Source organism: Cydia pomonella, chromosome 14 (genome assembly GCF_033807575.1).
Source record: "Cydia pomonella isolate Wapato2018A chromosome 14, ilCydPomo1, whole genome shotgun sequence".
Lineage (NCBI taxonomy): Eukaryota > Metazoa > Arthropoda > Insecta > Lepidoptera > Tortricidae > Cydia > Cydia pomonella.
Genome location: NC_084716.1, coordinates 10,957,875 through 10,984,543, shown reverse-complemented (window position 1 = coordinate 10,984,543; position 26,669 = coordinate 10,957,875). Strand labels below are relative to the sequence as shown.

The 26,669-nt window shown below is 39.7% G+C and overlaps 3 protein-coding genes across 3 annotated transcripts; 1 reads left to right on the top strand and 2 right to left on the bottom strand.

The window, feature by feature from the left end:
• The first annotated feature begins 280 nt into the window (after nt 1-280).
• Nucleotides 281-9,965, top strand: LOC133524938 (RIB43A-like with coiled-coils protein 2). The gene is made up of 10 exons (XM_061861101.1): nt 281-466; nt 1,700-1,899; nt 3,772-3,912; nt 5,095-5,249; nt 5,824-5,959; nt 6,383-6,487; nt 7,118-7,257; nt 7,632-7,719; nt 8,057-8,163; nt 9,587-9,965. The coding sequence occupies exons 2-10, from the start codon at nt 1,777-1,779 to the stop codon at nt 9,726-9,728; spliced, it is 1,137 nt and encodes a 378-aa protein (XP_061717085.1). The 5' UTR covers nt 281-466; nt 1,700-1,776; the 3' UTR covers nt 9,729-9,965.
• Nucleotides 9,966-10,419: 454 nt separating this feature from the next.
• LOC133524939 (histone deacetylase 11) lies at nt 10,420-26,559 on the bottom strand. The gene is made up of 8 exons (XM_061861102.1): nt 26,425-26,559; nt 26,199-26,322; nt 25,722-25,832; nt 24,533-24,624; nt 16,435-16,639; nt 14,740-14,906; nt 13,614-13,722; nt 10,420-12,323 (listed from the first exon to the last, which is right to left on the bottom strand). The coding sequence occupies exons 1-8, from the start codon at nt 26,430-26,432 to the stop codon at nt 12,141-12,143; spliced, it is 999 nt and encodes a 332-aa protein (XP_061717086.1). The 5' UTR covers nt 26,433-26,559; the 3' UTR covers nt 10,420-12,140.
• LOC133524936 (uncharacterized) lies at nt 21,500-23,475 on the bottom strand. The gene has a single exon (XM_061861099.1). The coding sequence runs from the start codon at nt 22,871-22,873 to the stop codon at nt 21,563-21,565; it is 1,311 nt and encodes a 436-aa protein (XP_061717083.1). The 5' UTR covers nt 22,874-23,475; the 3' UTR covers nt 21,500-21,562.
• Nucleotides 26,560-26,669: the final 110 nt, after the last annotated feature.

The following is a 26,669-nucleotide window of genomic DNA, read 5'->3' as shown; positions in this document are numbered from 1 at the left end:
TTTTTTTTAAATGATACTGAATTGCCAAAATAATATTACTATTGAATATGAATATTAAATAATGCAATATATCTTGTTTTTATATTTATAAAAATCTGCATGAAATATAAATGTTAAGTAATATAATTTTAATCTTTAAAAAAAATCTAAAGTTATAATATCAACATTTAACTAATCTTAGTACATCTCGCTCGCACTAATTCATTTCAGCGAGTGGGATACAAGTAATAATATCATCTTCTATGTAAAGTTGATGTAAAGACTTTAATGTAGAAAACTTATTTTCTTATTTAAAAAAGCTGGCCATTGACAAAACAACAATAAAACATAAAAACTCCATGACAACGTCACTGTTTGTTCGTTACGCGCCTCGTAGCCGAATTCAGTCGTAAATACAGATTTTTTATATCTTTTGTATATTGTAAAAAATATTTAAACCCTTCTCGTCCTTCTACATTTTATAGGTGTAAGTATTTTTGTTTATTTTAAATAATTGTGTCAACATGCTTAGCTAAATATCTACGAAATTGGTAAGGACGACCGGTCCAGCCTAGTGGGTAGTGACCCTGCCTATGGCGCCGATGGTCCTGGGTTCGTATCCCAGTAAGGGCATTTATTTGTGTAATGAGCACAGATATTTGTTACTGGGGCATGGATGTTTTTTATGTATTTAAGTATTTGGATATTGTATATATCGTTGTCTGAGTACTCACAACATACGCCTTCTTGAGCTTACCGTGGGACTTACTGAATTTGTGTAAGATGTCCCTACAATATTTATTTATTTTTATTTACCCTGACCTATATAGATCGTGTCATTCACGAAGACGCGTGCCTTGATTCGTAATGTCATGTTATTTAAAGTTAGATTTGACAAATCTGCGCGTTATCGTGAATGACACAAACTATTTACTATAAAAATCTATTTGCCAACCTATTTCACTTCATAGTTATAATAATATGTATACCACGATGGTGACAAACAAGCAAGCTTTTGTAGTCACTGGCATGCCGTACGGATAGCAGGGATATGGTAAATGAACATCGGACTTCCAAAATTGTGTAAAATTAAGTTGAACAGGGGTTGGAGTGTACAAAAGATAGGGTAATTTTAGGTCTCTTTCACTTGAATATGTAATGCAACAGCGATAGGCTGACAACATATTCACTGCCAGACAAAAAACGGCGCACTACCCCAGAAACCGGTGGTCTATAGCTGCGTACAAAACAACCCGCCCAGCGGGTTGTCCGACATCTGAACAAAGTTCACAACCTCCCGCCAGGTGGGTTCCTGGCAGTGAATGTGTTAACTTAGTGTTTATTTCCGAGTCCGAGTTTCCCCAGATTTGTCCAGTTTGTCCTAGCTCGTTTCAGTTAGAAATACCATAGATATTATGGCAGGTATGACATCCAGATTATTAATAATAAGAAGAATAAGAATGATTTATTGCAGTACTGTGTCCATTTGTAGATGACAATCCTGATAAAATTTATTAGTTCCAGCAGTTACCCATTTCGGGTATGCAATACTTAATTAACTTATGAACTAAACTTATCCAAAGATTATTAATTACATACCAATTAATGTTGAAAATATTCTTTTAGACTATAAAATAATTTATCTGAATTAGAAAATCTATTGCAAGGCAGATGGTCCGAAAATTTAAAATATACCCATGTGTACCTTTACTAATTACAGAAGGTTTTCACAACGTTTAAGGCAACAAAGAACCAGTCATTCCTATAGTATAGACCAATCATCATCAATCAGCCAAAATGATGAAAATGCAAATAGCCAATGAGCAGGACCGAAAGGAGGCGCAGAACAGAGAGAGACGGCGGCAGTGTGAGCTAGAGAGAAGATCGAGGATCTTTAATGCCAGGAACAGGAAGATTGGGGTAAGTTCTAATATACTAAAAGTAATTAGTTTTCTTTTAGTTTTGTAAGATGTCCGAATGTTCGGTACTTACGAAATTAGAAGGAAACATAAGATATGTCGCGCCGCGCGAGATTTGCAACGGAAGATATGGCAATCGCGCAAAATCCTTTTATCTCAAATACTCTGAAAAATGTTAACACTTCAAGTTCGAATCTGGCCGTCATTTACTGCTGAGCTACGGTTGTAGCGCTACGCCGTAGCACTACATAGTAGCCGATATCATGGATTTCCCGGTATGTAGCGGAAATGCTTCGTAATGGCAAAACAACAACATGTGATTAGCGCTGAATGGGTTAACTATAGTCAATTGATTACATCACTATTTATTCACAATCATCAGCTAAGCATTTCCGCTACATACCAGGAAATTCATGTTATCGGCTAAGACGTAGCGCTACGACCGTAGCTCAACGGTGAATGCCGGCCCGATTCGACAGGATATGAATCTGATCTGAATTTATTTTGAACAATTACGGCCCCCCTGAGCCAATTAACACTATCTCAATATCAAATGATTTTGAAAATGGAATTATCAGCTATAGAAACTAAAGAAGTTAGCAACAAATTTTTCATCGCACATGCTCGTAAACGGTGTTATTGTATGCCAGCACACTAAGATGGAATGAGCTACGGACATAATAGTTTTTTTTTTATCGTTACGCCCATGCGCATATTAGGCAAAATGTGTGTATGGATAGGTCTTTAAAAATTATATTGAGGTTTCTAATATAATTTTTTTCTAAACTGAATAGTTTGCGCGAGAGACACTTCCAAAGTGGTAAAATGTGTCCCCCCCCCCCCCCCCCTTGTAACTTCTAAAATAACAGAATGAAAAATCTAAAAAAAAATATATGAGATACATTGCCATGCAAACTTCCACCGAAAATTGGTTTGAACACTTTGAACGAGATCTAGTAAGTAGTTTTTTGTTTAATATATGTCATAAATGGTACGGAACCCTTCATGGGCGAGTCCGACTCGCACTTGGCCGCTTTTTTGTCAATTTTGTTTTCAACAAAATCGGGGCATACTAACAAGGTATTATTATTTTATTAAAAAAAAATACAAAAGAAATATTAGTCATTTTATAACACAAAACCAATTCGAAAAGAAAATTACACGATAAAAAAGGATTTCCGTTCCAAAACCTTATTATTTAACCGTACAGCGAATAACAAAATATAAATACATTCTCATAAAGTGACGTCATAAACTTTGTGACTCCCCCTTCCCTTGTCACAACATGTCACATTTTCTTGACCCCCTCCCATGAACCCCTAAACGTGTGATGTAATTAACGGATGACTCCTTAGCAGTAAAAAATCCAAGGACGATAGATGTTTTGCTATTGTATATCGCATTTTTTTTCTTATAATTCTAAAATATGGGCCAGTTTCTGGTAACAGTATAATCTAAATAAATAATCTCTGCTTCGTGTTCATGTCTTCACCTACTTACCTACGTACTTACGTATCCGTGCTATAATATAACACTGCTTACTCTACAGGTAGGTATATAATGTAATGTTGTGTTCCTAACGGCTGTGAGGGGTCTTCATTTGCCTCTCTAACTGTCACACAGTTGCAACCATCCATCGGTTGACGCTATTCATTTACCATCAGGATGCCTAGCCAAGGTGACAATCGCTTGCGCTACGAAAACGAAACGCTGTGTTTCTCTATCACTCTTCCCTATTAGTGCGACAGAGACAGTTGCGTTTAGTTCGCTACGACGCGTACGCGATTGGCATGCTGGCTACGTAGCCAGAAGACCGCAAGATGATTTCTCTTGTCGGTGTAAATAAAAAAATCTTCATAACCTCTATCACCAGGTGGACCTTCCATTCCTGGAGCGGCAGGTAGCAGAGAAGCGAGCTGAACGCGATGAACAGCAACGACGTGACCAAGCGTTTGCTGCACAGATGATCAAGGACAGCAATCTGGCTGCGGTGCTGGAGGCTAGGGAAGAGGAGGTAAACAGCTGTAGATAACATGTAGCCTAGCCGAATCACAATCCTTTAAAGAAAACGCTAATCGACTCGTGTATGGAAACGCATCCCAATACATTTTTACTTTTCGTTTGACATGCTGGCTGTCATTTTAGCTACGAACCCTGGTATGGCTCCTGAAGCGGCAGGTGTCAGAAGTAAGCTTTAGCAGGAACTGCGTGATCTGGCTTTTGCAGCTCACATGATTAAATAATCTGGCTGCGTTGCTGGAGACTAGGGAAGAGGAGGTACAAATAATGTTATTTGTAGTCAAGCCGATGGGCCTTACTACTATTTTCAGTAGGTGAGTCCATGCAGAACCAGCTGCAACGTGATGAAATTACCGCGCGAAGCAGCTCGATCTGTCCAGACGTGGTTTGCTCGAGGCTTTAGGCTTTAGGCGTGCTTTGGTCGATAACCATGTGTTTGACTCGGCTGAGGTTCGTCAACACAGAGCTGGCTCGCAAGGCATTTTCCTGACAAGGCGACTCGTTCTCTGTATTAATTCAATGTCCTGGTTCTGTGTGGAACTGTGGACCCGTCCAATGTAATTCCATTACCTGAATAATGATCATTCTAGCTGTCGTGAAATTCTAGCTAGGTACTAGCTCCTACTTTCAATGAATCCCGAGTAAGACTTCTGAAAGTGCACCAATGAAACATATTTTGGGGATAGTATACAGCATCGGTAGATTAGTAAGTCATTGTTATGCTTTTTGTTTTTTACTCATAAGATAGACCTTTTGAGCGACAGGTCGAGAAGTGATCGTGATAACCCCAAATGCGACCTCGCTTTTATTGCAACGATAAAGAATAAAATATGTTCTGAATTTTATTTCCGCTATCTTAATAAAGGACTAGGTTGTCTGCAGGCCAACGTCCTTTAAAGATAAGATAGCCTTTTTGTTTATCTACTATGATCTGCTTAGCTCTGTCTTGTATTTCAATACCGTTTTCTATAACTGAAGTGTACAATACGACTATTTATTATGTTTGTGTTTTATCCTCGTATGGAGAATAACACTCTTTATTTATTAAATTCTATCAGGTCAAGGTTCCTTTAAACAATCGATGTCTAGAAAGCAGCGGAGCTTACAGCAGCCCTGATTTTCGCGTCCCCATTACTTAATTCTAAATATTCTAATACTTACCCAACGTAATATCCAGGAGCGCCGTCGCATTGGCTCCGAGATTGACAACTACCGGCAGCTGTACCAGCGGCCGCAGGACCGCCGCGAGTTCGACCTCAACGACCCCGATGTGCTCAAGAAGCAGTTACCACCGCGGGCCAGTGACGTCATCGGCATGTCCAGTGCTCAAAAGTCAGTATAACACGTCCATGTTCCCCAAAGAACTTGCAGCTCATGCAAGCAATATTTCGTACCCGTAATGGTTGTGCAGTAAGGAGATTTACGCAAGCTGCATTCGGCGCAATCTAAGGGATCCCGAAAGTAACCAGAAGTAGTTGTCATCAGCATGTCTAGTACGCATGGTATACCACACTTTCATCTCACTTATCTTCTGAAATGGTGGATATTTCCCCGTCTGCAGCCCAAGCAAATATGTAATTCGAAAAACCCCAAAATACTCAAAAAGCAGCTACCTCCGTTCGCAGAAGTCAGTGTAACGCAATTTCATCTCCCACTTCCCATCTAAATAGCCCCCTTCCGTCCCTTCCCCATCTGTAGCCCAAGCAAGGATTCATAGTAATAGTGCAGTAGGTAAGTGAGCACGATCGACAACTAACGGGAGCTGTACCGGTATGTTTTAAATGAGACGGTCCCTGGCCAAACTTACCTATCCGTGTAACGCAATCGTGAGACAAAGAGATGCCTCTTTCACCGAATTTCGATATTCGCGGTAGCCCTCCAGGTTAAAATATGTATGTTTCCTCAGATTCGAGGGCGAAGATCTGGATTATGAAGAGCGCAAGAAGATCATGGCCGTCCAGAAGAACTCGTGGTTGGAGCAGCAGGTCCAGGAGCGGAAGGCTGCTGAGGAGGAACGCAAGGCGGCGGAGGCTGCGTACATGGTGAGGTTTTATATAAACACATATCATGATCTTATACAAGACATAACTATTATTAGCCGGTGCCGAGTGCAAGATAGATATTCTCTGGCACGGCGAACTTGACAGTAGAAAAAAGGCAGTAAATTTAAAATAATATATAGGTGCGAAGAGTTGAATTCCCATAGAAAATTTGAATTTCACGCCTTTTTCTACTGACAAGTTGGGTGTGTTTCAGGTTATATACTCGATGTCTTTACCTATTTTTCGTCTGAAGCCAATTTTCCCTTTCGTAGACCAGGCAGTATTTAATAATAATCAAGATAATGCCGCACTAATTCCTTAGTGCCGTTAGGGTATATAGGACCTTGAATGCTGGGTCGAAATTAGAGTAAGATTGAGCCGCTTAACTTCAAACTCGGATTAACGATATTGAACTTTATACAGATGGCAATAAAGGCGCGAGACGCTCGAGCAAGCGAGTTGGACAAACTGGAGCGCGAGTGCCGCTACCGACTGGGGCAGGCCAACTTGAGATACAACGAAGCTTTGGTAATACGCCGTCAACATATTGCTCATACCTACTTCATACCCCAGCCGAAATTATTGACGCAAATCATGCCGCGGCATCGACGGCAGTCGCACTACACTACAAGTCCATGACGCGACGAACAAAGTGTAAAAACTCACGCTCTGCTCGCTGCTCTTGGTAAAGACCTCAGCCGCAGCATGAGCAGCGGGAGCTCCAGTGCCGTATATGTGGCCCTGGAGGAAGGCAAAACCGGCTTATCGTAATATTGAGCACTTTTTTAACAAAATTAATAAACCTTACTTACTGGGTTTTTCTTCTTCAACCGCTGTCCCAGTCAATTTTCTTTATTTTTTTGTTTCTGAAGTGGTTGGTTGAGTATTGTAGAAAACTATTATTAACTACTAATAACTGCTATCTTGCTATATGTGTGTGTTCAAGTAGATGATATTTCCCTACTAATATTATAATGCGAAAGTAACTATATGTCTGTCTGCCTATTACCTCTTCACGGTTAAACCGCCGAACCGATTGAGGAATTTTGGTATGGAGATAGTTTGAGGTCCAGGGAAGTATTTAACAATCATCATCATCGTCATCATTCCACGCAAAGTCGCAGGCACAAGCTAGTTCTAAATAAGTTCGTGTTTTAGGCGGCAGAGCGCAAGCAGCTGGAGCAAGTCTTGAAAGAGCAGGAAGAAGCGGACAACACGGCGGAGATGTACAACAACTTGACATCTGACATGCTCACGGAGAACCCAGATGTCGCTAAGAGCGCCCTCGGCAAGAACAGGTATGTCGCTACATACGAATTTGGACCTTATATACTCCCTAGTCATCTGACTAGATTCGAGTGCGAATTCGAAATTGGAATAAAAATGACCGATCATCAAGGATCATTGGATCGGCTTGGAAGTACGCCTATAGATATGCCTTTGGCAAAGACATCTTCTCATGAGAAAGACGAAGTGTGTTATTTGGGTTGAGATTGTCAAATATATACACTTGCCTTTGATTATTAGCGTATTATTTACCTTATACTGTTTTCCTTTGCAACCCAAATGAATAGCAAAGTTGCGTAAAAGGACTGGACCTTTATGGTACCATCTATGAGCACTTTTTTATAGAAAATAATTCCCTACTTTAATTAATTATTACTTTTTTCAGAGCTATTGGTTTCATGTACAAGGGCATGAACCAAGAGGAGCTGAAGAAATTTTATGCGGCACAAAAAGAACAGATGGCCGCTGCAAAGGTATTTTTTTTTATTATAACGAAGAGCCAAAAGTCAACTTTATATTAAAACCATTCGTATGCTGTTGTCTAAAAACCTAACTTTACGGAACCTGGCTAAATCAGCTACCTATCTCCATATCTGCTTCTCGTACAGTACCTAACTAATCATTCAAGTTTAACTAAACAGTGCGCCAAAGACAACGTTGCTAAACAGTGAGGGGACGTAACAGAATCGTGGCAAAAATGTAAACGTGTATGGACCCATGGGGTTTTATATAATATATTATCATCTGTTAACTACGTCCCTAACTGCCGGCGGATTTGACGTGCACATTTTACATGCATATGGTTTTCAGGCTAAGCGCGAAGCGGATGACAAGATGGAAGCGGAGTGGCAGGCGCTCGCCAAGTCCATACAGCGCGAAGTGGCGCGGCAGGACATCGCGGACCAGAGAAAACGCAAGTATGTAGATACACCACAAAATTCTATATATCTATAATATAGTAAGACGTTCTCCCAAACCTCAATGGGCCGAGTAAGAACACAATTCGTTGGTATTTTTACTTGTAATTTGAATACTATTATGAGCATTTCATTTTCCATACTCTATGACATTTCTAAAGGCGCCCACTGAACAGTCCGCCGGACAGTATCCGCCTGTCAGTTAGAAAGTTGACAGTTCCGAACAACTGACAGGCCGATACCTTCCGGCGGACTGTTAATCAGTGGGCCCCTTAACTGAACTTAAATATTTATTACAGTACAGTCAGCGTCAAATACTTTGTATCAGTCAAAGTGGCCAAATAGTTCGGTACACCATACTAAATATATGGTGTTCCGAACTATTTGGCTACTTTGGTTGCTACAAAGTATTTGACGCTGACTATACATACCTATGGCGCTACTTTATCGCACTAATGCGGTAAGCGCTACGACTTTTCAAAAACTCCGTTCTCTGTCGTCAATCGTTTCGAATTACTACTTTTCTCACTTGTATCGTAATTACAGCTATTAAGACATCTATAATGTGCATTACGATACACTTATTCACTGTACAGAACAAAACACATCAAAGATCATTTTCTCCCACAGGCCTGTAGGTACTTCGTTTCTTACAGACGTATATTTACAATTTATGTCTAGTTGTTTTTGGTTATTTCGGTTGACTCGTAGGTACAGTCAGCGTCAAATACTTTGTAGCAGTCAAAGTGGTCAAATAGTTCGGTACACCATATATTTAGTATGGTGTACCGAACTATTTGACCACTTTGACTGCTACAAAGTATTTGACGCTGACTGTACGACGATACAGAGCTCATCAACCTGTCTGTAACCAAATCTAGCCGCGTCAATTTCAGTAAAGAGGGACCGTGCGTGTTGGAGGGACTGCCATCTTGTGGCCTGAATCGGAACCATAAACATGTACAATTACACGTCATGTGTTTTCTTGTGCATAGTAGGTTCTGCCATCTTGTGGGCTACATCGGAACAATAAACATCACATTTACGCCTCGCGCCAAAAATCGGACGGCTCCTGTGCTGCCTCCTACAGTTCATGCACGCACCCTATAGGTCTACAAATGTTTCGTTTACAATATAATATAATATTCCATTTCGAAAACAATTTTGATATTGTAAAACCTGAACAGTGCCTATAAAGTAAGGAGGCTAACACGCAAAATTTCGTACATTGACCCGCCATTTCCTATCTCTGTCGCACGCGAATAATGTGTCGCATTGACCGCCGGCGCATGGGTGGGACAGCAATATAATTACGCGCGTCCGACAAAGACAGAAACAGACAGATTAATGTACGAAAACCTTCGTGTGTTTCTGAGGCACGACAGTGCACCCGCTAAATAAATTTAACGCCTTTTCTTCCCAGGGAAATTGCCCGTCAACTAATGGAAGAGAACCAGCTGTTGGCCATGGCGCAGAAGGAGAAGGAGAAATACTTCCGCGAAGTCGTCTACAACAACACGCCCACCGATCTCTACTACTCGCAGTTCAATACTACTACTAGATAAAATATATCGATTCAGTATTGAACGCATAAAACCAGCACCTAGGATAGTTCCTCTGCTCACTTCAGATTATTGGAACGTATTTCTGTTCTAAAGTCCTAAGGAAGTTACTTTCAAGCCTAGCAAGTCATACTTTAAGATTTGTTTCTATAGAAAACAGGTACCATACAGATTGCATAGAAATTAATCCACCATTATGTTTTTTTTTTTTTTTGCAAAGTAAACAACAGTGCCTCAGTGCTCCTTATGTTTTTTTCGCAAAGCGAACAATCTATATAATTTGGCTAAAGGAAGGACGCTTTTCATGAGGAATTTCGTACATTGACCCGCTAGTTCCTGGCGGTCACTGACACTGTGCGAGCGGGACAACAATATAATTACGCGCGTGCGATAGAGATAGGAAGATCTGGTCAATGAAAGAAATTCCACGAGAAAGCGTCCTTCAATGCGACCGATTTTTTCAAAGAAGTTAAGTTTTACAATATAGTTTTGCAATTGTGTTTGTATGAAAACGTGACCACTTGGAACTGGAGTTTCTATACAAATTGAGTTTGGAATACAGTCTGTATGTGCTACCGACATAACCAATCTAATATAGGTAATTTATTTATTTTGCTAGCATATATTTTATTTCACATTGTTAATTAGCTGTTTAAATGTTGTAACACATTTGATTTATAAATAAATACTCAAGTGTAGAAGAAAATATTTTATTTGAAAATAATAATATTGCTATCACATTATTGAAGACTAGGCTAAATCTTTTCAAGATGCTAACAGCAAATTTTATTTGCACTAACACTTAATATAAATATTTGGCACCTTATTAAATGAGATCAATTTAATTAGATCACTAACACCGATTTTTAAATTAAAAACTTCATAATTTCTATTTTATCGTTTAGGTGTTACTGCGATGAGGGCAGCCAACCAAGAGGTAAAGATTCCGTGAATATTTTAAAATGAATTTATACACATTATTTACATGTACGGTCTCGTCTAAAAGTATCAATACGGGCAAGGTGCCAAAAATATGTATACACTACCCTAATATGTGGGCCATAAAGTTGTGTGTACATACTTTTGGCACTTCGATCGTGTCGATGTTTTCAGACGTGACTCTACAAAACGAATAAATGGTTGGTTTCTGTCAAAATAAGTATTTTTTTACAACCATACACAAAATAACTATGTATAGGAGATATACCTAGTTGAACAACATATTGTAAAATGGTTTACGTTGAACTAGATGGCAATGTATTAACGATATATTCTTCAGGCCTGTGCACACCGGTTGCGTATGCGTAGACGTCCACGTGTGTGTTGTAATATGCAGACCCTTATAAAAGACGGCACACCGCTTGCGTGCCGTGTGCGCGCACGGCTCCAACGTTTTACCCCACACACAGCCGGTGTGCGGTGTCTTAACCTTTTGAATGCCAATAATACCTAAAGTCGTCGTTACTAGATGTACCAACAGCGCCAAGAACAACTATAGGGTCTATAGTACCTCCACCTTCCATAGTCTATAGGTGTTATGGCGGACGCTGTCAAAGTAACCTTCACACTTTCGAGTAAGGGTTACATTAGCTCCCATGCGTCCGGGATCTTGGCGTTAATTAAGAAGACCAAGAATGCTCACTCCATACAACGGTTTTGTTGCCAAAAATACTATTTACGTAGTCTACATATAGCGTCAAGTAGCGGAACTCTCAGTACTGCTACTCGACAATAGATGTCGCGGCAAACAAAAAGTCTAATGCTCAACGATTTTCAGCTAATATTGTAACCGGAGTAAGCGTAGGAGTTGAAAAGAGTTTCTGTTACTCTGGTTATAATATTAGCGGAAAATCGTTGAGCATTAGACTTTTTGTTTGCCGCGACATCTATTGTCGAGTAGCAGTACTGAGAGTTCCCCTACTTGATGATAGATGTCGACTACGAAAATAATAAGCGTTTTGGTACCAAAATTAATGTATGTAGTTCTTATATCTCTATGGCATTGAGTGATGTTTGAGTTAGACATAAAGCGTTCAAATAGTTAAATATCAAAATCAAAGACGCAACTACAACCAGACATACCTAAAGTCACGATATCTTTTCTCGCTTAAAATCTGCGTCAGCGAGTCGAGATCCTTATTACGTCGTGTGCATATAATCGTGTAACCTCTGGGCCGCGGAACGCTGACTCCCACCGCCTTGCTTTTGTTAAGAGGGGCTAAAATTTTGATCGGTCGACTGGTTTTACTTATTTGTGCCTTTTTCGAGAACGTTCTCCGTTTACTATGGGAAATATTTTCGAGCTACGTTTCTTGTACAAAATGGAGAATCGAAAACGGCACAACTCTAGTTTTACCTCAATATTCAGCGGTCTATCTGAGCATTAAGTGGCGCCCTCTGCCCGAGCTTTCAGCCCTACGAATCTTCATAGGCCACTGGGCAGTTACCAGTGATCAGTCCTTTTCTGTGCAAGTTCATGATGGAGTCCGCGATGATCCTGGCGGTCTTCCTGAGGTAACCACCGCTTGTCAGCATTACTATTGGTATCTTCATGGATCTGCACATTTCGAACACGAATTCATCCCGTTTAATTATACCCTGTAAATAAATACATAACATGTTCAATTAAGTCTTAAGAGCCCGGGCTTCGCTTGATAACCTAATCCCATAAACTGGAGCAACCACTACCCCCTTCTTTATAAAACTAAGCATTCCTGTATTTTTTGTCCCTTTCAAACATAAATGGCAAAATGACAGATATGGACGAACAATATTCAAGGGCTTGTTAGACTTGACAAGGGTTTATGAATAACGCCATAAGTTTTGGCTTTAAAGTTCTTGGAGGATTTAACAACTGGAGACGCCTTGTCTGTAATTTTCTGTACTGAATAGTCTGCCGATTTTTGCGGGGGAGCGGCAGATCAAATGTATGTAGATAAACGTTTTCGACAGAGGGGACCTCTTAAAGGCGACTCCGGTAGTTAAATCGTCCATGTTAAAGTTAGATACCTTACAATCATAAAAAGTAGGTCTTAACAGGATTAGATTGGTATCTTCATGATGTTTCCCTTCATCAAAGGTTAACTAATACATATCAAATTATATTTAGTATATATGTCAACGAATTCAATAACACCACATGATATTATGAATATTATTAGGTATGCACCTACCATCGTCCATAGTTAAAGTAAAGACGCTAAGCACAACGAATTTCGTACATTCACCCGCCAATACCTATCTCTATCGCACGCCCATAATTATGCCACTGTGCAAGCGGGACAGCAAATTATCGATCGAGATAGGTAATAGCGTGTCAATGAAGGAGTATTACTGCAATGTTCTGCCAGAGTGCAGTACTAACACCTTTCGTAAACCATAAGAGTAACTTATAGATACTGTGTCTTAAACTGTTTTTGACAAGTTTTCAGAGATAATAAAATATGACGTTGATGCATAAAAGCGGTTTGTTTACAAAGGACCTACCGGTAAACGCGAAAATCGAAATGTTGTTATCTGCCTCTTCATCGCTCGAATATGCAAGAGTGATAGAGAGGTTAGATAACGAAATTTCGATTTTCTTGTTTCAGAATTTCGCGAAATTCTTCATACTTAGCGTCCTTACTTCGTAAACCATCTTGCAAAGGCTTAACCTCCTAAGGCTCACGGTCCTACATATAGTATTTATTCAGATCGATAAAATTTTAATCATATTCAATTGGAACAAAAGAAAATCGACTCTATTCCCTACACCATATGTTCAAATTTCTAGTGGCTAATTTTGGATTTTTCATTTGTATGGCTGGTCTTTAGGAGGATAAGGTATATGAATGATCAGTTCAGTGTTGGTGCTATTTCTACGAGCCGGTGAACAAATAAAGGCCTTACCACACTGCTAATCCTCAAGTTGCCGAGAGGGTCCGAGTCCAGTATGTCTGTGCCGGCGTTGTACACCAGAATGTCGGGTGTGAACTCCTTTAACGCCGCTTTTAGATTACTGAAACACCAATACAATAGTATTATTAACATAAAATAGTACAAACTACGTAATCCGTAACAAAAAGGACATTACAAACTATACAAACTCCGTAACAAAAGGGACAGTTTAATTGCAAAATTACTCTAGTCCGACAATAATGATCTGATTTTCTTTTCTGTACTAATTGTAAGATTCTGTTTGGCCCAATGGTTGACTGGTAGAGAAAGTCCGCCATTTGTACTTGTATTGTGCAATAAAGGTTAAACAACGCCGTTTTGTCGCCTAAATAGTGTTTAGTTGTAATTTTATAAAATGTATATGTATGTTAGTCTGTAAGGTATTTGTAATATGGGCCTTGTTGCCTGAATCATATATAAAATAAACAAATAAATAATGACAATCCTTTTGATTGAAAGAGTCGAGTACTCGTACAGTCGCGTACGGTTTCAGACAATTTTTCTTGCGCGAATGCTCTTGCTCTGGAATTGGCTCCCTGTTAAGAATTTCTAACGCGGACCAAACTATGGTCTACAAAAAATGGCTGTGCCATACCGACAGACGAACGGACATGACGAAACTATAAGGGCACCGTTTTAGCCATTTTGGCTACGGAACCCTAAAAAGAAGTACACATGTTATAACGAACCACAACGGGTACGACACTCGAAGCTGCAAGCGTATCTATAGGGAGCGTGCATGTGTAGGAGGCAGCACAGGAGCCGTCAGATTTTTGGCGCGAGGCGTAAATGTGATGTTTTTTGTTCCGATGTAGCCCACAAGATGGCAGAACCTACTATGCACAAGAAAACACGTGACGTGTACAGGTGTATGTTTATGGTTCCAATTCAGGCCACAAGATGGCAGACCCTCCAACGCGCACGGTCCCTATAATCTACATAGACTACAGTAACAGCTTACGATCAGGCGTATGCCGTAAGCATCCGAGTAGGTATGTACCGTTAGATCACGACGAGTGTTTTACAAATATTTGCTCTCATTTTATTAATTTTACAACTTCTGAATCAATTTACTTACTGCCTCAGTTTCAGCATATACTCCAGATCTTCAACGCGATGTCCGAGCTCGATCTTGCGGCGAATCGCCTGCTTCGCCTCGCGGTCCTTAGGGTAAATGTGCTTGTTGTACATATCCATTATGTACACCTCTGGCACGCCTAGGAAATCGTGCTGGTATCCATTACCCTGAAACAGAAAGCTATTTAGATGAGGATGAGTTTTATCGACGAATTTTATTGAATTGGAGGACCAGAGAGTCTCTAAACGGAGCGGCAGCTGACTTTTACGAGGCTTAATGATACATTTCGCTTAATCAATTTACGAACCCGAGAGGAATTTGGGAACAAAAATCAATTGCTGGTTTACGGTCTATTCATTCCATTTGGCTCAAGTTCACAAGTAACGAGCTTAAATAAAACGGACCTCAGGGGCAATTGACAGAGCAATGGCATGTATGTAACCTAGTGTGAATGTAATACCTCGTTTACATTCAGCCGAAGTGAGCAGGGAAGTGGGCAGGACGAGTGTGTAAACACAATACTTCTCATGCCACTGCCATTGCCACTCGCGCTGCCCGGCGCTCCCCAAAATGACGGTTTTTTGTGCGGAAGTCAAAGGACCGGCAGCGCGACACATTCTGCTCCGTCGCTCATTACTCGCCGAACGCCTGGAGGAGAAAGACGTCTGTTGTTCGTTGTTTAAGATCGGCAAAATGCGGAATGGAGCAATGAGTTCTACTACTATGGATAGATATCATCCACCATCGTCTACGACGAACTTTCTTTTTTGTATTCGATATTTTTTTTAAATATCAAACATAATTGCGTATCGCAAAAAGACACAGCGTGGCCGCTGTAATTATTTCGACGTCTGCCATTGCCAAAAGTTGAAAGCGAAGTGGGTGGTAGGGCAGTATGTAAACACACACCTCTCGATTCTGCTGCAGCAGTATTTAGGGAATTATTGCCGGCAGCGCGAGGGGCAGCGGCAGGGGCTGAATGTAAATGAGATATAAGGATATAGTAGTGGGGTTTAAATAAACTTCTAAAATGATCTTACCTCATATTTTACCAACTTATGAAGGGTCACTAGTTAAAACATCGCAGAAGGCGCGGTCGCTGCAGTGGTGGAAGCCACCAGCAAAGTCCAGTAGGTACAGAAGCCACCGCCGCAGTCACTATAGTGGTGGACTACTAAGACAGCAAAGAGCGAAGGCCTAACATCAGTCGAACCTACGACGATTATGGCGTTCTGTACGAGCTCGCTGTCCAGTAGGAAGCGGAGAAGCAGCATGATGTCCGCGGATCAGAAGCCGCCGCCGCGGTCGCTGCAGTGGGGGAAGGCAGCAGAGACCGTAGCTAACGTCAGTCTTCTAACCTACAGGGAGTGTCAACTGCTGAGCGTTCAGGTCGACGACCATGGCGTTTTATATCAGCTCGCTAACCAGTAGGAAGCGGATGAAGAGCGTGATGTCCATGTAGGGACACAAGCCTTATACAACGGTGGAATCCTGAGGGCCATATGGTCAAACGAAACCATCAAGCAGTAGCGTTTAAATGAGTGTTTACGAATCTACATTCGTAAATCCTACGATTTAGCCTGTATTTTACCTACTTAAGAAATGACACTAGTGAGAAAGGGTTGCTTTTGTTTTATGCAGAAAATGTTAAATTACTGAAAATTACTCCTGGAAAATAGCAAAGACTAGGCTTACCTGATGAGCGTCCAGGTCGACGATCATAGCGTTCTGAATTAGCTCGCTGTCCAGAAGGAAGCGGATGAGCAGCGTGATGTCCGCGTAGGGACAGAAGCCGCCGCCGCGGTCGCCGCTGCAGTGGTGAAAGCCCCCACCCACGTTCACTGCCCAGCCACGCTCGAGCGCCAGCTTCCCAGCCAATACTGAGCCGCCGGTCTGAAGTCTGCGACAAAATAAACAAAAGAGTTTTTTTACCAAAAAAAAAACATTTTTGATAGAAGTGTGTATCGCTAACTATACTTTTCTTCCAACAAGCAACTAATCTCTTCTTTTTTTTTCTTATGTAATAGGCTGCAAACGAGCAGACGAGCCGCCTGATGGGAAGCAGTCATCGCCGCCCATGGACATAAGCAACATCGGAGGAGCCACTTATGCGTTGCCAACCTTTGAGGACCCTAAAAACCTGCTTCTTGAAGAACCCCATGTCATAGCGCAAGGGAAACAATTCTCATCGAAGCAATTCTAACATACCCAAACACAATTAGGTTGCGTTGTTTAATCACAGAAATCCTATGGCCACCACCTGTGTCCCTCATCAGATCAGCTCGATGGTACTATAATATTGAATTGTCACCCAACTTGCATATGAGCTTGTACAATAATAAATATAATGGGATAATCTTATTACACAAATCGACCTAGCCCCACGGTAAGCGCAATAAGGCTTGTTGCGGATTGGGTACTAGACGACGATACATATAATAGATAGATATACATAAATACTTAAATAATACATTAAAAAAACATCCATAACTCAGGAACAAATATCTATGATGAATACACAAATAAATGTGGGACCGGTGCCTCCTGCTTCGTAGGCAGGGCCCCTACCAACTAGGCTAGAAGGCCGCTAATATTTAATTTAATGGAATGTAATATCAAAGAGAATTTGAAATAGAGGTGGATTGTCAAAGAAAACTATATAACCACAGTAAATTTACTGCCACATGATTAAAACTTTTAGAACGCCATTTGACTTTGATCCTTATTCTTTAACTGATATGCGTTAAATATCAAAAAAATAATCCTTATCTTATCTCTACGAGTACATTTTTTATATTGGCGAAATCTTAATATGCCTAAATTTGATCTTCCAACAAAACTGTCCCATTGGACAGATGCCATTATAAAAATAACTGAACTAGGGGGTTCCATTTTTGCCATTATACAACACATTATTTGAAATTCACAAGATACTATGGAATAAGAATTCATTGATTGTATAAGATATGTAGAGTCTAAAACTTTTAATAATACAGAACCTATATATTAATTGCCTATAGATTATATGAAAACCTATAACAAGATCAAGAGTGAGACAGTGTTAAGAAAAAATATTCGTACAAGAGCATGTGTGGCCATGCTCAGTGTAGGGTTTCGCAGTTACTATTCTGTCAGAACAGGCCAAATGGGGGCTAATTCTTACCTTCGCAGCGCTTTGTACGTCTTTTTACTAAGAAGAGAAGATTTCTTACAATAACTTAAAAATGGCTAGACCGATCATGTTCGCTATAGTTTTCATTGAAAGTATTTACTAAGCTTTTGTTTCACGAATTTTTTCATATTTTTTGGTCCCATGGTTCAAAAGTTAGAAGGAGGGGACACACATTATTTATCTTTCGAAGCGACTATTTCCGATAATATTAACTTTATCAAAAAATGGTTTTCGGAGACCCTTATTCTTCTATCCAACGATAGCCCACCCTATTAGGTAAGAGCTAACAAAAAAACAAAAAATATCATTTAGTATAGGAAATACTCTACAAAAAAAAAATAGTTTTTATTTTACCTTTCTATCATCATGCCTAATTTATGTAGGTATCTATGCCTAATTGCAGCTTTATAGAACTAACGATCACAGAGCAAAGCCACGGACGGACGGACAAACGGACATGGTGAAACCGTAAGGGTTTCTAGGTGACTACGAAACCCTAAAAAAACAGAACTATTGGGGCGCGAGTCCAACTCGCACTTTGGCCTATTTTTATCACAAAAAAAAAGCTTGGAAAATTACAAAAAAGTTCGGGCAAGATTTTGAATAGGATCTGGTATGTCGGTGTATTCCTATCTGTCCCCGCCGAGCACAGATGGGAATAGGCGCTACATACAAATCATTCCCATCTGTGCCCGCCTCTTGTAAGGCGGTGGTCACGTGGGGCGGCGGGCACAGATGGGAATACACCGGTATGTCGAATAACAATAATGGATGAGGCACTGAAAGTTTATTACTTTAAAGTGCATATAGGTGTAAAACCTATCTAATCTGAAAGCGATACAGACGCAGACACCTTGTCTTTAGTTTTAATGTAATCTTATCATAAATAAATTTTATCTATGAAGATTATTGATTAATGGTACCTATTAAGTACCATATGAAAATAGATTCACCATCTCTAAACGATGAAGCGGGGAACCATCAGAATATTAGGAAATAGGCACAACCAAAAAACCAGTAGCTGTTATTATTTTATTTTGAAATTATAATTAAAACCTTAATTACAATACAATACAATCACATTGTAATAATAAGTTAGAGTTTTCCTTGGTGCGCGGCGGTGTGCGTGGTGCTGTTGTTTTAGTTGTTTGTGATGTTGTTGTTTATGTTGTTGTTGATGAGTTGTTGTAGTTGTGTTTGTTGTCGTAGCTGTTGTTTTTGTGTAGAAGTTTGTGTTTTCCAAAGGGAAAAGGTAAATCAGTTGTACTTTTGCTTACAAGGAATGGTCCGCGTGCGAGCACGCACTCCCACAGCTCGGCCTTCGGCCTCGCGTACTTGGGCGACCCAATGGGACGCTCCGGGCCTTCGGCCCTACGCGGAGCTCGGCCTTCGGCCTTCGCAATATAGTTATTTTGGGGGTTGAAGGGAAGTTGGAGCTTAAACACGACCCAATAGTAAAAGTATCTTAGACAAGCGAAACAGCGGGCCGGAGCCCCGCTGGCGAGCCTCGAAGGGAACGCTTCGGGCCTTCGGCCCTACGCGGAGCTCGGCCTTTTTATTTTATTTCTGTATTCATTTCTAATAATCTAGTCTTCTTCTTCCTCGCGTTGTCCCGGCATTTTGCCACGGCTCATGGGAGCCTGGGGTCCGCTTGACAACTAATCCCAAGATTTGGCGTAGGCACTAGTTTTTACGAAAGCGACTGCCATCTGACCTTCCAACCCAGAGGGTTAACTAGGCCTTGTTGGGATTAGTCCGGTTTCCTCACGATGTTTTCCTTCACCGAAAAGCGACTGGTAAATATCAAATGATATTTCGTACGTAAGTTCCGAAAAACTCATTGGTACGAGCCAGGGTTTGAACCCGCGACCTCCGGATTGCAAGTCGCACGCTCTTACCGCTAGGCCACCAGCGCTTATTTCTAATAATCTAGTATTAACATTTTTGTTTTTAGTCAGCTTTATTTTAATCGACTGTTTCTGTACAATATTATGTTGTAAATAATTATCAAGAATATACCTTATTATGTAATCTATAAGTTCCCTCAAACGCCGATTTTTAGAAGCAATTTTCATATTTTTAGCTTTTGTGCAAAAAACTTTACAAACTTTAAAAGTGTATATTTTGTGTGCGTGAAGAGTTCGTGATTTTTTTTCTGTCGAGCGAAAGTCAAAAACTTAAGATTCGAATCGATAGTCCCTCGAGAAAAGTCTCAAGATTGCTAATTAAATTTTTTTGCAGCCGTATTGAGGTTTAAAAATCGCTACGACTTTTCAAAAACTCCTCTCTGTATATACTGCACCTTAAATTCTTCTCTTCTCTTTCTCTTCATACGACAATTGCCGTTGCCAATATCTATTTTGCTTTTTTTTTCCGATATGCGATAATTTCCTGTACATTTCTAGTTCAGTAAGTAATAATCAAGGTACATAGTGTACGTGTACCTACATAAATGTTTACTGGTTGGACCAGCAATGTAATGTGAATTGTCAATGTTAGGCGATAAATGCCAGCGTAGGGAAACCGGGGTTTGATTTCATTTGGACTCCTTCCAGTGTTTTATTGACTAGGTCTCCCTTTCTGCATCCGTTCTGTCTATGCACCCTCTCATATTCAGTTGTCAGAATAAATTTGTTTTAGCATTTGAAAGAACTCTGCAGAAGTGTGAGGTTTTTTACCGGGCACTTAATGCGCTATTACAATGCTAATACAATCATCTCAAGTAGCACGATTATTACTTAGCTACTGTCCGCGATATCGTCTGCGTGGGAAGATGACGATGATTATGATGACGATTGATAAAAAATATCCTATGTCCTTCCTCGGACTTCAAACTATCTACTTATCAAATCTCACTTCAGCGGCTTTAAGCGTGAAGAGGTAGGTAACAGGCAGACAGATTTACTTTCGAATTTATAATATTAGTAGGTAGAGTTAGACCACGGTAAAGTGTTGGTGTTACTGAGAACAGTAAGAGTACAAAATTAAGAATCTATAAAACCGTAATTCGGCCTATTCTTATGTACGGCTGTGAGGCCTGGACACTAACTCAAAAAGTTCCTCTTTGTTAGCTCCTGATAGCGGAAAAAGAAGTGCTCAGGAAGATCCGGAAAAATGCCGAGATCGAGGAGTTGGTGGCTGAGCCCAATATCATCGGCGTAACAAAATCCCACAGACTTCGCTGGCTCGGTCACCTACTCAGAATGGGGGAGGATCGGGCAGTCAAGGAAGCGTACTTGGGGCGACTAATCGGCCGTCGACCGATCGGGCGCCCCAGGTACCGCTGGTGTGATGTCGTGGAGGCGGACCTGCGTCGGCTGAATGCCAAATCATGGCAGGAAACCGCGCTGGATCGGGACAGGTGGCGTTCTCTCGTTTCGGAGGCCAAGTTTTTTTTTGGGATCGCTGAGCCAAAGCAGTTAGTTGGTTAGTTAGAGTTAGACCACGCTAAATTGGCAGAAATTTTGATAGTAAAGACTGTGCAAGTGTTATTTTAAACGTCAAACTTTTATGAAATTATGACGTTTAAAATAACACTTTCAGTCTGAGCTATCAAAATCGCTCCCGACTTAGCTTGGTGTAACTCTATTCAATAATGTACCGCATAATGCGTGCTTCTGCGAAGTTCTGTCTAATCCTAAAAAAAGGAATCTATTCTCTGTTTTCTTCCCTTATTACCTCTTTGGTTAGCGAAGGGAAAGGAAGTTGATTTGTTTCATCATCAACCCAATCTAAAAAGTCTTGTCCGAGCTCAACAGCAATTTCCAGCATCAGTATACAATCAACCTCAGCTTTATGTGCATCTCTAGGCTTCCGCTTGAACACCCGTGTGTAGGTTTCTGGCAATCCATAACTAACGCCAGGCATATTTTGTTCTGGACCCCATGGATATTGACGTTTGGCTCTTTTATCATCTTTCTCAAATCTCCGGCGATTCGCTGTCAAAAGTTTCCTTAATTGCAATTTTAATTCAGTAATTTCATTAAAGTCATCCGAAGTGTCCTGTCCCGATACTGGATCACATAACGGTATTGAAGAATTACTGATATTCGAAGCATCCTGTCCTGGTAACGGATTACTTGACGGTATCGAAGAATTACCGGCATTCGAGGCGTCCTGTCCCGGTACTGGATTACATGTCGGTATCGTAGAATTACAAAGATACGAGGCGTCCTGCCCCGGTAAAGGATTACATGACGGTAACAAAGAATTACCGGAGCTCGAGGTTACTGAATTATTTGACAGTTTCGAAGAGTTACCGAGATTCGAGGCGTCCTGTTTCGGTAATGGATTACATGACGATAACGAGGGATGCAGAGTTCGTATTATTTTCAAAATCTTTGGGATTAGTTGCCTGATTAACTCAAAAGTTGCATCCCGATAGATATCCCTTCCGCGATTGATGGGCCTTGATGAATTTCCAAGAGTTAAAGGGTACTGTTCAAAATATTCTTCGATATATTTTTCTTCTTTTTTCTCCTCTAAAATGTCGTAGCACATTTGATGCGAGTCAACACAGACGAGTTCACTAGAAAACTGCACCTGAAGTTTCGTGAAATACCTCTTTAATATAAGATAGTCAGACTGGAAGCCATAGTGTGCAATTATACACACAGGTCTAGCTAGAGAACAGAGGAATTTATCGATCAAATGGAAACAAGACTCGTTAAGGGGTAATTCACCTTGTAACATTTCCTCCGTGAAACCGCCAGTGCCGTCGGCGCGCGCGGGATAACTTATCTTCCGTGTTTCTGGCTTAAAACAGCGCGTAAGCTTATTTACAAATTTAGGAATTTCCGGGATTTCTTGCGAAATACTATCGAGGAACTGCTGACGATCCACTGCTACCATGCTTAACTCCGTTATTTCGTTTGACTCAGTATCTAAACCAGTAGTTCCCAAGTCGAGGAACACGTATGTGGCTATCGGAGCCATAGCAGCGACTGAACTGGTTTCGCACATTTATTTATATCCATGAACGTACTGTGACGCATACAATTGATAAAGATGCGCCCGCGCGAACTTATTACAGTTATTTGTGAATAATCCACTGCGAGTGTATTTAAAAGCCAGTAAGTTACTGTAACCAACGACCTTGACCGTTTAGATCTTTCGCGCGCAAAATGAGATGTTATAACACATCTTGATGACTTTTTTTTCCTAATTTTCAGTTATTCACTTTACTTTTACTTGGTTAGAAAATGTTGCAAAAAAAGAAGGAATAGGTACGTATGTGGGAGACCAGGCCCGAAGAGTATTGGACATCTTGTACAACTTATGAGGAAAGTGGACGACCGCTTCCCCACACAAGGGTATTCCCTATTTTCCTCTTTAGATATTGGCATTATAGAAAATATTTATTTAGGATTTTTTTTTATTTGATAAGTTTAATAGTTGGGAGTCATAAATTGCGAACATATTTTTTGGAAATTTCCACACAATGATTAAAATAGTCTAAAGATTATTCTAATCATTTTGTGGAAATTAAAATAACCGTCTACTAACCAATTAGCCTGAACACTTGTAAAAACTTTTGTGGTAGAGGAGTTCCACTGGTCTTCGTGACATTTGCCTGGTTTTCATACGATAAAAATTAAAAAATCGCTACAAGTTTGCTTATAACATTTCAGGACTTCCTTCGATTCCTCATGGATCCCATCATCAGAACTCGAGCTAGACAAACATAACGAAGAGCACAAATTGCCAAATGTGACGTATGCGTCATTGAAGAGTTCCGTTCTGATTACCATCAGCAGTTCCATATCATCAAAGTCACTATTCTGAATGTAAATGCTTAATTTGTTGATAAAAATACAAATATCACATATGTATGCCTATATTCTTTTGATTCCTCATGAATCCCATGGACCGGTGTTCTAATGATCGCAGGTTCGAGTCCTGCCAGAGGTGTAGATATATTTTTCCATTTATCCTTTAACTTCATAATATTTACAACCGAATTGAGACCTTTGTAAACTTTTTAAATCTTGAAGACGGTTAAAATTTTTAACCGTCTTCAAGACTGCACCATAAGAGAAAAGTCCATTTTTAACTTAAAAATGGACTTTTCTCTTATGGTGCAGTGAGTGGATTCAACCTGCAGAATTTTTGAAAAATCGTTGGGCTTTTTTATACCATAATACGGTTGCCACAAATAGCCCTTCTCTAGTAACTTAATCCATTCGAAACCTGATTTAACAACTTTCGTTCGATAAAAAAAAACACGAATATATGTGTGTAAAACACACCATTACAAATATGTAAAAAAAATTGTGCAAAAGCTATTAAAAATGCTTTAATTTATTTTTGATCGATCTTAATGATTTTTTATGTTTTTGTTTTTTTTTATACTACGTTGGTGGCAAACAAGCATACGGCCTGCCTGATGGTAAGCAGTCTCCGTAGCCTATGTACGCCTGCAACTCCAGAACTCTGCGCTCTTGATGTTCAAACTAACTAAAAATAACAATTCACAAACAATAATATCCGTGATCCCGGGCATGCAAGACCTGAACTCACGACGCCTTAACGACATAATTGTCTTTGACCAGTCTACAAGTATCAAACAAGAGCCAATCTTAGCTGGAGAGGTAAATATAAAAGTTAAAATTAAATACTAACCTCATAGGCTTCAAATACGCATACTGGACACATATATTCGGGAGCAACGCAACCATGGGCACCTCTGCTATAATGGCCACCCTCATGCTCCACTGAAATATAAATTCAATTTTTGTCATTAAGCATTATATATATATATATATTTTATTTTTATTTTTTTTATAGTACAATGGTATCAAATAAGCTTGCAGTATGCTGTTAATGTTAATAAGCAGCCACGGAGCAGGTGCAACTGTTGGGCGTAGTTTGTTGTCATATCCGGTTCAAAATCAAACAAATTAACCCTTTTCAAGGCATAGGTATGATTTATCTACCACACCTGGCAATAGAATTTCAATCATAGCTATCCGATTTACAGTTCAAATTAGATTCGATTTTCGGGAAATGTGACTTGTCCTTAATTGAATCATCAAAACTGGATTAATAGGGAGTATTACTCGTACTGCAATGTTCTAGAGAACAACACTATCATATATTCTAAACCACAGAGCCACTTATACATACAATGCCTTAAGAGGAAAGTACACCACATGATCATCTATACAAAAAGATAAAATTGTTTTTCCACTTCTAAATATATTCCATTCTCCATGATTTTTTAGTATGCTATTGACACAATAAAAAACTAGGTTTCAAAATTTTCCTTTTTTTTCAAAATTTGCAAAGCATAATATTTTTTTAAAGCGATACCTATATACCTAGAATATATTATGCTAAAGCAATCGCCATCAAAATTAAAGTCATTTGTTAAGATAACTAAATCTTAAAAATGTATTCTCCCGAAATGGAATTTGATAGAAAAATTACCATTATTTTGTTAGATTCGAATAGCTATTTTTCCCTCTTAAACAGTTTTTTGAGAAGTTTTCACTATAAAATTGAAGCATCAAGTCGATTTGTATGCGGTTTCTTTACAGAGGCCTACTGCACACTGCGAAAATCCAAATTTCATTATGTGCCTCTTTATTGCTTGAATATGCAGTAATAGAGCCTCAGTATGTACTAGAGGCGCCCTCCACGCAAAGTTATTTAAAGTTAGAAAACTTTGTAGATTGGGGTGGTTTGAAAAGGGATAATAGACACAGGGCAACAATTTGATCTGTGAATCTTACGCGTGAGAGACTACCTGACCATTTTCAATGAATACAGTTCAGTCTACTGTGCAGAAAAGTTATATGAGAGGACTTACTTTTAATGAATTTAGGTATCGTTTTGTATGAACTCGTCTCAAATCTCTTTTTTGAGCTTCGTTAGGTTTCACCAAGCACTCGTCAGTAATGAATTCTGCATCCTTTAGGTACTGAAAAATACTAACATTATTAACTTTTTGGCCACAATGGCTAAAGTATACTTAAATATAGAACATGCAAAAGTAAACTTTTTTGCATCCATTAATTACGTCACACGTTTGGGGGAAAAAAAGCATTGGTTTTCTAACCTAGCCTATCCGACTCATGTTGGAGATTCTGATAGTCTACTCTACTGCAAAAATCAAAAACGTAATTTCACTGTAGGCCCCGTGATGTAGTTGCTGACGTTTAGCATGCCTAGAATTTCTTTTTAATGAATGTGTGAAATTGAGTATTTAGTACGACCGAGGATTGGTAGGTAAAGTTATCACACGCATTTTAAAAGTTGCAAGAAACTACCATAAAATGCGACTTACTTGAATAATATTACGCCATTTCTTGGCGTCAAAAACGTGAAATTTCTCTAGACCGCCCACAGACACATTGTACTTTTCATCGTAAATGAGTGGCCACTGATTTTCATTTATATCGAAGTATAAGCTGAAATAAAATGAATATAATGCGCAATGTTTTATTGTACGTTATTTCGAGAAAATATCAACGACGTTATAGCAGAAATACAACAAAAGGCAAGACATTTACCTGGTCATTTTAAATAAACATTAAACTTAGAAAAGTTGTTTACATTTTATGAGTTATTGAGTCATTTTCAATATTCCGCACAACAATAACATTTTGTATTTTCAAGATAGTAATAGTATTGAGCCGATAGAGCGATTAGAGCGAAGGTTTGACAACAATTAGACAGCTGTCAATGTTTACGGAGGCACATAGGTACAAACTACAAACACAAGCTTTAGAACAAAGAATATAATACTCACTAGGAC

What these genes read in the sequence shown, in the direction of transcription:
- LOC133524938 (XM_061861101.1), top strand. Translation starts at nt 1,777, where the DNA reads ATGATGAAAATGCAAATAGCCAATGAGCAGGACCGAAAGGAGGCGCAG. An exon ending in CCAGGAACAGGAAGATTGGG is followed by an intron (nt 1,900 to 3,771) that starts GTAAGTTCTAAT and finishes CTCTATCACCAG; the next exon opens with GTGGACCTTCCATTCCTGGA. An exon ending in TGGAGGCTAGGGAAGAGGAG is followed by an intron (nt 3,913 to 5,094) that starts GTAAACAGCTGT and finishes CGTAATATCCAG; the next exon opens with GAGCGCCGTCGCATTGGCTC.
- LOC133524936 (XM_061861099.1), bottom strand. Translation starts at nt 22,873, where the DNA reads ATGTGCGAAACCAGTTCAGTCGCTGCTATGGCTCCGATAGCCACATAC.
- LOC133524939 (XM_061861102.1), bottom strand. An exon ending in GCGTATTTGAAGCCTATGAG is followed by an intron (nt 16,640 to 24,532) that starts GTTAGTATTTAA and finishes ATTTTGTCGCAG; the next exon opens with ACTTCAGACCGGCGGCTCAG. An exon ending in TCGACCTGGACGCTCATCAG is followed by an intron (nt 14,907 to 16,434) that starts GTAAGCCTAGTC and finishes TTTCTGTTTCAG; the next exon opens with GGTAATGGATACCAGCACGA.